At 45.9% G+C, this 12036-nt stretch overlaps 5 protein-coding genes across 5 annotated transcripts; 1 reads left to right on the top strand and 4 right to left on the bottom strand.

The window, feature by feature from the left end:
• Nucleotides 1-68: 68 nt before the first annotated feature.
• N7483_008591 (uncharacterized protein) lies at nt 69-814 on the bottom strand (the record flags this gene model as incomplete). The annotated part of the gene is made up of 2 exons (XM_057092018.1): nt 69-466; nt 535-814. The coding sequence occupies 2 exons, from the start codon at nt 812-814 to the stop codon at nt 69-71; spliced, it is 678 nt and encodes a 225-aa protein (XP_056943192.1).
• Nucleotides 815-2701: 1887 nt separating this feature from the next.
• N7483_008590 (uncharacterized protein) lies at nt 2702-4352 on the top strand (the record flags this gene model as incomplete). Its single annotated transcript, XM_057092017.1, has 4 exons — nt 2702-2833; nt 2894-3627; nt 3689-4064; nt 4119-4352. 4 exons carry the CDS (start codon nt 2702-2704, stop codon nt 4350-4352), a joined length of 1476 nt encoding a protein of 491 aa, XP_056943191.1.
• A 448-nt stretch (nt 4353-4800) lies between these two features.
• N7483_008589 (uncharacterized protein) lies at nt 4801-5682 on the bottom strand (the record flags this gene model as incomplete). The annotated part of the gene is made up of 1 exon (XM_057092016.1): nt 4801-5682. One exon carries the CDS (start codon nt 5680-5682, stop codon nt 4801-4803), a length of 882 nt encoding a protein of 293 aa, XP_056943190.1.
• A 2116-nt stretch (nt 5683-7798) lies between these two features.
• On the bottom strand, nt 7799-10402 carry N7483_008588 (uncharacterized protein; the record flags this gene model as incomplete). The annotated part of the gene is made up of 1 exon (XM_057092015.1): nt 7799-10402. The coding sequence occupies one exon, from the start codon at nt 10400-10402 to the stop codon at nt 7799-7801; it is 2604 nt and encodes an 867-aa protein (XP_056943189.1).
• Nucleotides 10403-10917: 515 nt separating this feature from the next.
• On the bottom strand, nt 10918-11830 carry N7483_008587 (uncharacterized protein; the record flags this gene model as incomplete). The annotated part of the gene is made up of 3 exons (XM_057092014.1): nt 10918-11370; nt 11418-11630; nt 11714-11830. 3 exons carry the CDS (start codon nt 11828-11830, stop codon nt 10918-10920), a joined length of 783 nt encoding a protein of 260 aa, XP_056943188.1.
• Between the last annotated feature and the right edge of the window lie 206 nt (nt 11831-12036).

Genomic DNA, 12036 nt, shown 5'->3' with positions numbered 1-12036 from the left:
TTACAGGCGGGTTTCTTTCGCGCCGATCCACAAGTTTCAACAACTCATACATGCATGTGTGCAACACTTTACCGCACACAGTTCTTCAGAATAGCAGTCTCCATCCACAACTTGGTGTATTGCTGGTGCAACCAGGTAATGACAGGACCCATAGGAGCCGCGTCGGCCTTGCCGAGACCCTGGTAGAAGCAGCTCTTCAGAGTAAACTCAGCCACACCTTCCTCCTGTTTAATCACCGCACCCATCTCAAAGAGGCCATCGGAGGGACGAATATCGGGGTTGCGGGGGGTATCACCACAGCGAACAGTAATGCAGTCTTCGGTCTTCTCCAGGACCTCGAAGTGATCGGTAATCAAAGTGCCGACCTCGTAGGTGTTGGCAAGAAGGTCCTTACGTTCCCAGAGGTGAGTAGCAGTCTCGGGACCCTGAAATTTGTTTGCAAAGTAGGCACGCTGGGCAATGTAACCTGTGATTATCGCCAAACCAGTTAGACAATGCACGCGACGCGATCGGATCAAAGTGCATTGAACTTACCCATGCCACCCCAGACACCAGCACAGAAGGCCTCAGTCAGCTTGCCCTTCTTCTCCAGGAGCTCGGGCTTGATCTTGTCGAGAGGAATACGACGGACACAGAGGTCATGCAGCGAAGGGTTTTGTTCGGGGTTGTACTTCTTGTAGAAGGGGGATTGGAAGATCGGATCGGAGGCGTCCATCGGCTCAAAGACGTCATTGCGCGTGGCACCCCAGAAGACACCGACCGTGGCTACGCTGCCAGCAGCGGTAATCTTCAAGAAGCGCTTGATCAGACCCATGGCTTCTAAGGTTTTCCGGTGTTTTCCGAGTCTGGAGAAGGGAGGTGGGTGATATGAGAGGGGGGGAGATGAGTTGGAGATGAATTGGAGTTTTGCGGAGAAAGAGAAGGCGGCAACGGAAGTTTCCTTGTTACGACTCACGAGAGCTCCCCGCGGGTACTTTGTAACTTCACAACTTCAATGCCTTTTGTTTCATAAGCTTCCAAGGTTACAATGATTCTTTGAAATCTCATTCAACTTTATCTCTATATGTGATTGATGGTTTGCTGTTTAATATTATGCACTGTTCAAAAGTTACTACTAATTGGAATCCTAGCTTAAAATTGAACCTCATACTAGGCGGAAATATAGATCCGATCTATGCCTAGTATTTTCGTCTGAAATTATTAACATAAATCACAACTAACTTGTAGATTTACTAGGCACATTTTTTCAAATTAAGCTCTCCATATGTAAAGAAAATGTTAAGTAGTGGTAAACATCTAATCTTCTACTTGGTGATACACATGCCAATGTGTACCGAACAGCTAGTAGTGGCCTATATCTACTAGGGTAATTATACTATTTTAAGTCAAAAGCTCTAGAGGGGAGTTACTAGTAGGATTTGAAGAAAATATCTGGATTTGATACACTGCAAAGATTATTCAAGTTGATATTTAGCTATTTTGAGCCTAATATACTACTCTTTCTTTTAGCTGTGCGAGACCTATTGTCATCATGATATAATCTACAACCTCACCCTCTTCTAAGGTTCTCTTTCTCCTCCAGTTTCGCGTCTCATAATTTCTGCCTCCTTTACCTACCTTACCATCTATAACTACTCCCTTTCTATTGCCCTTGAAAATGTCTTCAAGCTTAAGCTTACTTCTTATACGGCTATCCAGATGTCTGAAGATATACCTTCAGAACCAATCGATTCAGCCTCTCTTCCCTACCATCAAAATTTCAATAAAAATTACATGATTTCAAGTATAGCTAACCTATGAAGATTGAAAGATCATAGGAGGGTGATGCCTAAATTGACATACACCCGTGGACTGCCACAGAAGTGATTGTTCCTATCCCTATGTCTAACCTATAAGTTGCCTCCAGGGCTAGAGCATTGAAAATAGTATTCCAAGTCCCATTAACATTAATTTGGCTAGACGACTACTTATTAAGAATTCAAATATTGATTGGTGTTATAAGTTCGAGGAGACATCTGGAGCTGGATATAAGCTAAATCTATATTTAGATAGAGTTATCCATTTTCCATGGTTGTCCTGGTTGAGGAAGTCCTCAAATTGTCTAATGTTTTCATTTTCAAACGTTTCAATTGATTCAACTGTGAAATATCTGAAGATTGATTGTGTAGGAATGTGCTCAGGATGTCCAGATATCCATTGTGAGAGAAGATCGCCGCATCAGGTGAAAATCGGGAATCCCGAGCCAAGAGACTGAACCAGGAAGATTTCATTTCTTTTCTCTGGATATACCGAGTATGAGGATGTTAGCTACCGAGAACATGAGAAACAAGGATTCAATTTAAATGCCGAGTGTCTAAATCTTGGCTCTGTCAGCTCTGGATCAAAATCCATATCCCGAATGCACGCTTAACAGAAACACAAGGCTGTGGAGACAAAAAAACTCCACTTAGCCACCTTACTCGGAATTGCCGAGCATGCCCTTCCCTTGAGATCCAATGGGACCCTTCCAAAGTTGAACAGGCTCTTGGAAGGAATCCGATATTGCAAAGGAGTGGAATTGCGGGGAAGAACTTGCTGGGGTAGGTTTGGTGACTAGATAAGGTCTCGTCTCCCCCTCCCCAATCCCAACATCCATCATTTTTTATAAATTTCACGAGGGAGTTAAAAGTCTTTCTTGGTGGCCATCCGAGCCTGATACAATATGGCTGACACTGGCGAAGAATCAAAGTCATATCGCGGCTTCACTCATCAGGAGAATTTGGCCGATGAGCACGGCCCTCCGGTAGAAGATTTGAAATCGGCTATTGAAGACGAAGATGTGAACAATCCTCAGGTAAACACATCAATCCAGTGACTGCAGCTTATGACGCAATGATACTAATTGATTTGGTAGAATTGGTCTCTGTTAGCCAAGCTCTCCACCTACCTTACCATCTGTTCGTTCACATTTCTAGCCAATGTGAACTCGAGTAACTTCACGGTCGCCACCTCAGCCGTGATAAAAGAGTTTGGTGTAAGCCAGACTAAGGCCGGACAACTCGTGTGTTTCAATGTATTCTTATTCGGAGTTGGAAATATCTTCTGGGTCCCCCTAATGCGCGTTACCGGAAAACGCCCAGTCTATCTAATCGCCATGCTGCTACTCTGCATGATAAACATCTGGTCAAGCCAATGCACCAGCTATGGGGAACTTCTTGCATCGCGCATTGTCTCGGGCTTTGCAGCAGCAGCAGCAGATGCCACCGTGCCAGCCGTGGTGGCTGATATGGTCCCAGCTAAGGATCGGGGTCATTATATGATGTTTTTCCACCTGGCTATGACAGCAGGTTTGTTTGTCGGGCCTTTAATTAATGCATACCTAGTACAACAGCAGAACTGGCGTTGGATGTGCTACTTCCTAGCTATTGCTGTTGGTGTTGTCTGGATGGTCGCCATTTTCACTATTCGAGAGACGTCATACGTCAAGCGCAATGTTGGACAGAAACGATCGCAGTTGCAGTGGATGTCTTTAACAATTGGATTCAATCGGGATGCGTCGTTTCTCCAAGCATTTTTGGATATCCTCGCTTCTGCCGCTTATCCACCACTGATATGGTGTTCCCTCACCATTGGTATCTCAGTTGGATGGTTCGTTATTCTCGAGATGCCCGTGGAGCTAATATGTACTTGTTAACTGACAACCGCTTAGGAATATCGTCGTCCAGCTGACATCTTCTCGCACTTTCCTCAAGCCACCTTACAGCTGGGAGCTTGGTGATCTTGGACTGTTATCCATCTCCGGGTTTATTGGATGTCTTTTTGCCTTCTACCTGGGTGGACGCTTGATCGATATTATCTCGAATCGAAGTACGATTAAGCACGGAGGAGTCCGCATGCCAGAGTACCGTTTACCCGCCATTATAGTCCCCGGTACAATCGGCCCTGCGGGTATTCTCATCTTTGGACTCTGTATTGCGCACCAGACACACTGGATTGGACCGGCGATCGGATATGCTATGCAAGCGTTTGGGGTGGCTGCTATCTCCAACGTGGCGGTAACATACTCCCTCGACTCTTATAAGCCAGTGAGTGATAGCTTGTACACGCTAGCTTGTTGATCGTAGACTAATTTTTACTAGGTCACCGGTGAGGCCCTGGTCATCATCTTCGTCATTCGCAATACCATTGGTATGCTCTTGTCTCTCTATGCGAGCGATTGGATTACACGACAAGGTACTGTTGCTGTCTTTGGAGAAATGACAGCGATTCAAGTTGTTAGCGTTCTATTCGCTATTCCTTTGTACTATTGTGGCCGCCCGCTGCGAGCTTGGACTTCGAGCTATGGCCCGATGAAACGATTTCAAGACGCTTAGCTTTATAATTCTAATTTATTTAAATCGATATATTTGCAAGCTGATTTGCACAACAATTTCAGTACCTGTATCTATAATACTCGTAGAGAAATCAATTTCTATTTATCCTTCAACGACTGATGCCATAGTAGGAGTTCACCATCTAGTGAGCTCATCCCAATTCCATTTTAGTAATTCTTATTTTGGGAAGTCAGAGGTTTAAGATTTCAAGAAAACTATATTCAAAACGCCAGCTATAATCCAATAATATAGGTACATTCTCGTATTCGATTTAAGAAGCATAAATGAAAGACAAAGGGCAAACAAAACTCATCAGTTGAAATGAGAGACATGGGTCAGTCAAAATACATACAGTGAAAAACAGAAATTCGAACTACAAGAACCCAGCTCAGTAGCTCAGTAGCTCAGTATAGGAGCTGAGTATCCTTGATTATCCAGTAAGGCAGATTTAAGTCAACGGAATACCAAAGAGGGAGAGACCAGAAGGAGAGGCCTGAGCCTTAGTAGCAGAGGGAGTAGCGCTCTCGGAAGCCAGCGGCAAGCCCGAACCAGCCGGGGGTGTACCGCTCGGGCTATCTCTGGCAGCTTCAGAGTGAACATCGGAGGGCGCAGCGGATGACCTGTCAGCGGGAGAAGCAGAAGGAGAGGGAGTGGGCACAGCCTTGGTTGTGAAACCACGCTTCTTGACAACGGCTGAAGCAAGGGCGCCGATAGCGGACTCAACATCTGAACCCAGAGAGGACAAATCAGTGGGGATTGCAATAGATCCGTCTCGCTTCTGGGCACGAGCGGAAAGGAGTGAGCTGATGGCAGACTCAACGTCTGAACCCAGAGAGGACAAATCAGTGGGGATTGCAATGGACCCGTCTCGCTTCTGAGCACCAGCAGAAGAAAGAGCCCCAATGGCCGATTCGATATCAGAGCCAAGGGAAGAAAGATCAGTGGAGAGAGAGACGGAACCACGCTTCTGAGCACGAGCGGAAAGGAGCGAGCTGATGGCAGACTCGACATCAGAACCAAGAGAGGAAAGATCAGTGGGAATGGTCAGAGATCCACTGCGCTTCGCATGATCAGGGATCACAGAAACTGGGGTTGAGCCAAAGGCTTTGCCAGTCGGTCCGGCCTGGCTGGCTCCAGATGAGGCAAAGGAGTCTGGGAATGCAGCATCACTTGAAGCAGCTGCGGCGACACCACTGGGAGTGCCACTAGGAGTGCGCGAAGGGGCGGGAAGCCCAGAGGAAGAGGGAAAGACATAGGAGCCATTGAAAGGGGCGCCCATAGCAGAGCCCGCTAGGGCGAGAGCGAGAGAAAGACTCGGAGTGACCTTCATTATGAAGTAAGAAGGGAAAAAGTAGTAAAGATTGTAGTGAGTCTGAAGCGGATTGATTCTGGTTGATGATGAGAGATTCTGGATGGGCTGGAGGGGGTTTTTATATCTTGTCAAGAGCGAGATGGACTTTCATCATCAAAGGCAATAGATTTGCATCTTATCGTATACTTCGTATTGTGAGCTTTGCCTATCTGTAGCACTGCCGATGGAGTCGCCACCATGTTGCTTATCTTCAGGAACAGTGGAGCACATCACTTCTCCAAGTTTTGAGACAAAATTGTGCAATGGCCCATCGTGAACAGACATCTCGATTTCCAGATCGGCAAGTCTTGGTTTGTCCAAAGGAACATGATATCAAGCAGCGTCTGTAAAAATAGACTAATTGGCGATCAACCGTAGATCCAAGGCCTGGTTTGGAGCGCTTCCCCTGGGTAAGCTATGGAAAACGTGCGTGAATTGTTGATCCTCGGCAGTGCCGTTCTCCATAATTGGTATTAAAAAGTAGTCACTGAAATTAAGAAGCTCCACATTCAAAAGCTTGGTTCACCTGGAGGACACACTATCGCAATGGCCCATGTGGATGGAGTAGGGGAGATAACACTGTCCAGGCCCCTTGAACTGTGGAGCTGATAGACGCATCAGGAATGTACCCCGGGACCAGTCATATCTGGCCTTGAAACATGAGAGTTCCCATAAATATCATTGGAGAAAATGTCTAATTGAATTTTCGGGTCAGGGACTTGAGGAACTGGTACCGATCGTCGATCCGTCGATCCCCGTTGAAATCGCCGGGTTTGGCGAAATGGCCGAGTGGTTCAACCATCAATCAGGCGAACCGCGAATAATCCCCGCTGAAGAACCCTGGAAAAGATGGGGAACTTCTCCACATCACTGATTTATTGGCCAATTTCGTGATTATAGCTAGTTGGGGTCGGCATTTTGCATCTCAGAGTGATGCCGATTCCCCACACAAGTGCACATGGTCTGAGACATCATACATGAGCATCACGCCATGCAAGGCATATTGATCAACTTCCATGGTACATGTGAAATGGTGAATTGTTGGCTAGATCAATCCTATGTAGTAGGAGTGGATGATCGTCGTATCTATCTATCGGGCGAATGGCAATTTCCACTTCATAGCGATAAAGACATCATCCGATCATGACGAGACTATAGCTTGATCTCGTTCTGCTATCGGCATCAAGCCCTCAAAGTGGCCCACATGGAGATGCGTGCCATGGGGAAATCAAGCTAGTTTGTAGATCCTCAAATTCATCTTCTTATTAGCGCATTTGAACCTCATCAGATCGCAGTTCACCCTTCGCTTTGATGTCGAAAGACTTGATTTACCCAACCGGTCCACACAACGTGCTAACAAGTCTGCTTCACTGATTCAGTGCATAAATTTCATTAATATATAAAATAAGATATGTAACCAAACTGCATGAGAGCAGGAACTGTTAGTAGTGAGTGAGCATGTGGAGCCGACTTGGATAGTTGTTTGGCCCAAAGTCGACCCACTAAACCGACCAAGGATATTTCTCTAATCGACGAGACGAGAAATTTGGGAAGCCCCAGGCCCCAAGTCCCTCATATTAGGTAGCGAGTCAGTTCTGGACACTTTACTAGTATTTCTTATATCACTTGGGCAGTCTCCAAGTCGTGATGATGTGACAAGCGAGTGTTCAAGTTAACCCAGTTGCCAGCCTCAGGACATGCAGGTTGAGGATTTCGTGAAGGAACAATATTTAAGTTGAACTCACTATGCAAATAATAGAATGTGGAATTTGGAATTGCGAATGTGACAGATTGTCTCCGAAAGATGTCTCCGTTGAAAGGCTTCGGATATGGAAGAAAAGATAAAGTGAAAACAAATAGATATGTACATACCTATTTTCTTACACAATAATGAATTGACTTGAAATGGTTAACCTGAAATAGAACCTTGGAAGGCCCCTCGACTGTCCAAAAGCAATAATGTATGCCTACATCATCCATACGCCCGTCCCATTGAACTTTGTCTCTACATTGAATCTGCGGCAGTTCTTTGATGAGTCTCGTAGGGTTGCGGGTTTCCCTCAATCCCATGGTTAAGCTCAAGTTCTCCATCGCCCTACGCCACTGGAATTCCAGTCTCTAGCGAGGCAAGAGTCTTTGGGTCCATAGTCTTTTCAATATCAACACAGATAAAGTCATCTGTGTCTGAACTCTCCTTATCGTAATCAATCGCATCATAGAATGGTTTCTTGTTCTTGCAAAAGACCCTTAGCTCTTTGCATGCCACATCCCCATTCCGTTGAAGATATTCCTTCATCACTTCCCCACAGCTTATGACAAGTCGACAAGCAAAATAGCTGTCACTGCTTACTGGGGGTACAAATCTCAGCAATTTGAGACTCTCATCTGTGGCTTCCGCAATCTGCAGAACCAGCAGCGCAATGCTTGAGATTGACGGGCCATCACAAAAGTGCATATACGAAGAGGGAGAGTCGAAATGCCGTAGGAACTCTTGATGCTCTTTTCCTTGGATCAATCTCAGGATCTCAATACATCGTTGGTGCATGCCAAAATAGTTGAACAGAACCATGGGTTCTTCCTCAGCCAATCTGCTCTTCATGAGAGCAAAAATTTGCAGTGCATCGATTTTGTGAGCATGAGAGCCTTTCCGTTGAAACATTACTTGCGAGTTGGATGACTGAAGCCCTATGCCGCTGGATTTGGAAGAAAGTTCCTGTGAAAGCTTATCCAGAACCTTCTCAATGTTTCCGATATCGCCACTTTCACCGGAACGTTGAAGATATTGCGTTTCGAGGATTTCTGTAATTGTCGTTGTTCGTTTAAGTGGTATGGAATCCTTGCGATCAGGTCCAAGGTGTGGCCTGTTGCGGGCATCGCGGGCAAACCTAGCAGCTGAGAATTCACCGGTAGCCAGATTGAATTGTTTCGATGACTCAGAGGCATTCTTGGGGCGAGACCCAACGAATATATGAGACTCGCCATGAATCTTGATGAATGTCTCCATATCAGGCCACTTGGTGCTCTTGTGGCTTTGTGCGTTAACAAGATTGTACAAGAATGCCAGGGACCGAACATCGTACCGCGAGTTGACAAGTCTCTGACCAAGATCTTGCATCCAGGTATTGAGGAAAAAAGAGCTCAACCCGCACATAACAGGACTTCGAGAAATAAAGGCATGTTTTTCGAACGGTCCTTTCTCTGGGAAGTCAGAACAGAGAATTTCGAAGAGTTGATCTTTGTCTACTAATGTATGCACTGCGTTGTTGAGCGCCTGGATTGGTTCATCGCTCTCTTTGGTCCAGAACTTTAGTTCTGGGTGTGTCTTGCAAAACTTGAAGTAGTCTTCAACCACTTTTTTGATGCGTAGTCCCGACATTCGGAGGTCATCAAATGCACTTAGAGTACTGTGCCGCATGAGATGATAAATATCAAGATAAATCTGGGAGGCGAAACAAAGCCAAGTGTTAATCTTTTTGGTTCGGAAAAACTCAATCAACCCTCCAGTAATTGAATCCACAAAAGGGCAACGAAGAAAAGACGGATAGATCATGCGAAACTCCAAGAGGAATTCTAGAAGAAGAAAACTGTCCTCATTGGATTTTTGACGTGGAGACATCACTTCTCTATTTGCTTTAGGATTGTGAACACCAAAATAGCCCTTCTTCATCGCGAGTATTTCAGTCCATTTCAACGTATGAGAGAACGAACGCAAGATAAGCCATGTTGGAAGATATGACAAATCAGCTAGATCGGCCACATCTTTGTTGCTCGAAAAATCATCAGATAGAGGTGGGCGGATATCCCGGGCGTCACAGGCCTTATGGAAAAAGAATTGTTGAATATTCCATACTGACGAAAGAGGGGAAGCATCCCAGGCTTCTAACACCTCCTGTACCAAGCTTTTTGCGAGTTTTAACGCGCCATCAGTCACCAGGGCAGCATTCATGAGATCGATTTTCTTATCTCGATATTCTGACCAGGTATCGGAAATGAAGCCACGCATGTTTTGTAAATCCTGGAACAAACAGAGCGCTTTGAAAAACACATAATCTTCATAATTCTCTGCCTCATCCTCATCGTTCTCCATGAGCTCCACCTTGACGACCTTCTGTGGTTTGGATGTAACTATCTGCTCCTGTTCAGATGTATGTGCTTCGCTGGGTTCTTCAACGGTAAGAACAGCAAATCTGTTCAAGAATGTGCCAATGTCCGCATCATGATCTTTGGAGTCAGCAGTTTGACGAGGCTGCTTGGCATCAGGCTTGGGAAATTTGCTAGCCTTCCATTCCAGCGTCTCGCAGACCCGTTCTAACGCAGAGACAAAGTGTGCATGCCGTTCATTTTCTTCGGTGTCTCCCTTTCCAAGAAACCAAGAAGTAACGTGTTTTCTCAGTTTTATAGCTCGTTTGGCGATGGCGATAATGGGTCTAGGCACGGTGAGGGAAGATTTGGCAACGACATCGGCGAGGACTTGGAGGTTCTTGACTGTGGTTTTGTATTGAACTGGATTTGAGGAGACGTTTTCTTGCTTTTTTCTGTTCTTGTCCTTGCTCTCTTTGGAGTTTAGCGGAGGGGCGGTGGAGGCAAGGTCATCGGGTTGATAACCACACTTGTTAGCGGCTTCGAGAAGCCAGGTTGCTAGGCTGTTTGTATCATCCTTGTAGCGAGTATAGCTACCTTGCAGGGATTTTGGCAACATATTGACTAATAAAGGCACCTGAGATGAGAGAGGTTTGATGGAGCGCGTTTGTGTTGTTAAGGGAAGAAGTTGGCTGCAGAGTTGATATGTTGCGGACTGCAAAGATTTTCCAAGGTGAGAGAACACTACCATCCATTGAAGTAATCTACCTCGGCCTTACTGTTAAATGTACATACATCGGAGAAATTATCAATGAATGTTCAGCTGTGAGCTCCTCTACAGGGCCATCATTCAGGTACATGATGTACCTCTTATTAAAGATTACTGTAGGCGTAGGAAAAAGAGTACTTTCTAAGAACAACCTTGGAATAATCTAAAGAGTATTGCCTAGCGCAGGTATCCATATATGTACTTATAAAATCATGACTTGAAACATAAGGTACTAGGCAACCACCTGAGCACTTGCAAATAGTATATACCGTATAGATATCTGCCCATGCCACATATGAGCTCCAAGCTTGTGAAAATCAACACAAGCATCACTTCCCAAGATGTCGGCTTCTACCATAATTATTTTAACGACCCATCCAGCCTCCATCTACTGTCAAGACCTCTCCACTAACATATGCACTAGCTCGACTAGCCAAGTATATAATGGAGCCTTTGAAGTCATCTGGGTCACCCCATCGCCCTGCCGGTATGCGTGCCAAGATACTTGCCGCACGATCTTTGTCCTGAATCAAGGCCGTGTTCATATCCGTCGCCACATAGCCCGGGGCAATCGCGTTGACGTTAATACCCTTGGAAGCCCACTCGTTTGATAGCGCCTTGGTGAGCTGAGCTACGCCACCCTTCGCAGCTGCGTATGCCGGCACTGTAAGTCCACCCTGGAATGATACGAGGGAGGCGACATTAATGATGCTCCCACGCTGACCCGATCCATTGGGGGTGCGAGTAAGCATATATGCGCCGACGTCGCGACAAAGAGTGAAGACTGTGGATAGGTTGACTTGCAAAACCTGGACACACTGTTAAATATTGTTACAGCCGGTTCAAGTTCTCATAGAAGCCATACCTCATCCCAGTCTTCGGTTGGGAAAATATGGCTCGGATGTCGCCGCTGAATGCCCGCACAATTGATGAGAATGTTGATATCATGTCCATCTGCGAGGACAGTAGAGACAAGAGTTGAAACTGAGTCCTTCGATGAGAGGTCTGCTGTGTATATGCTTGCTTTTCGGCCCAAACTTTCTATCTTCTCTTTCGTCGCTTGGTTACTGGTGTCTCTCTGTGGATTTGTTAGTAGGGTGTAGATTCTTGACCATTGCTTCAGGCATAGTAGGTCTTTCAAAGCCATGAATATCCACTCACTTGAACCAAAACAATATCGGCCCCAGCTTCCGCTAAAGCAATGGCCATGGACTGGCCAATTCCACGGGTACCTCCCGTAACCAAGGCAGTCCTCCCCGTGAGAGTGAAAAGATCCATATTTGCTGAAACTCCTCAAAATGAGTTCAAAGGGCTAGTTTTGAAATCGTGGAGGTTCTTGTCAGTGGAACGGGGATAATGCGATCATATATATCGTACCCCACGATCGTGTGTAGCATACTTGAGGGGTCCATGGGTACCCCCACGTTCACCCCACTTGAAGCTTCATCAGCAGACGCGGGGAACCCGCCGCCCACACTCATACC

The sequence above is a fragment of the Penicillium malachiteum genome (assembly GCF_028827825.1).
Source record: "Penicillium malachiteum strain IBT 17515 chromosome Unknown utg000004l:1.0-4883003.0:1.0-4884900.0, whole genome shotgun sequence".
Taxonomy (NCBI): domain Eukaryota; kingdom Fungi; phylum Ascomycota; class Eurotiomycetes; order Eurotiales; family Aspergillaceae; genus Penicillium; species Penicillium malachiteum.
Note: the sequence above shows the minus strand (reverse complement) of the source record. Positions and strands in the feature narration are given on the sequence as shown.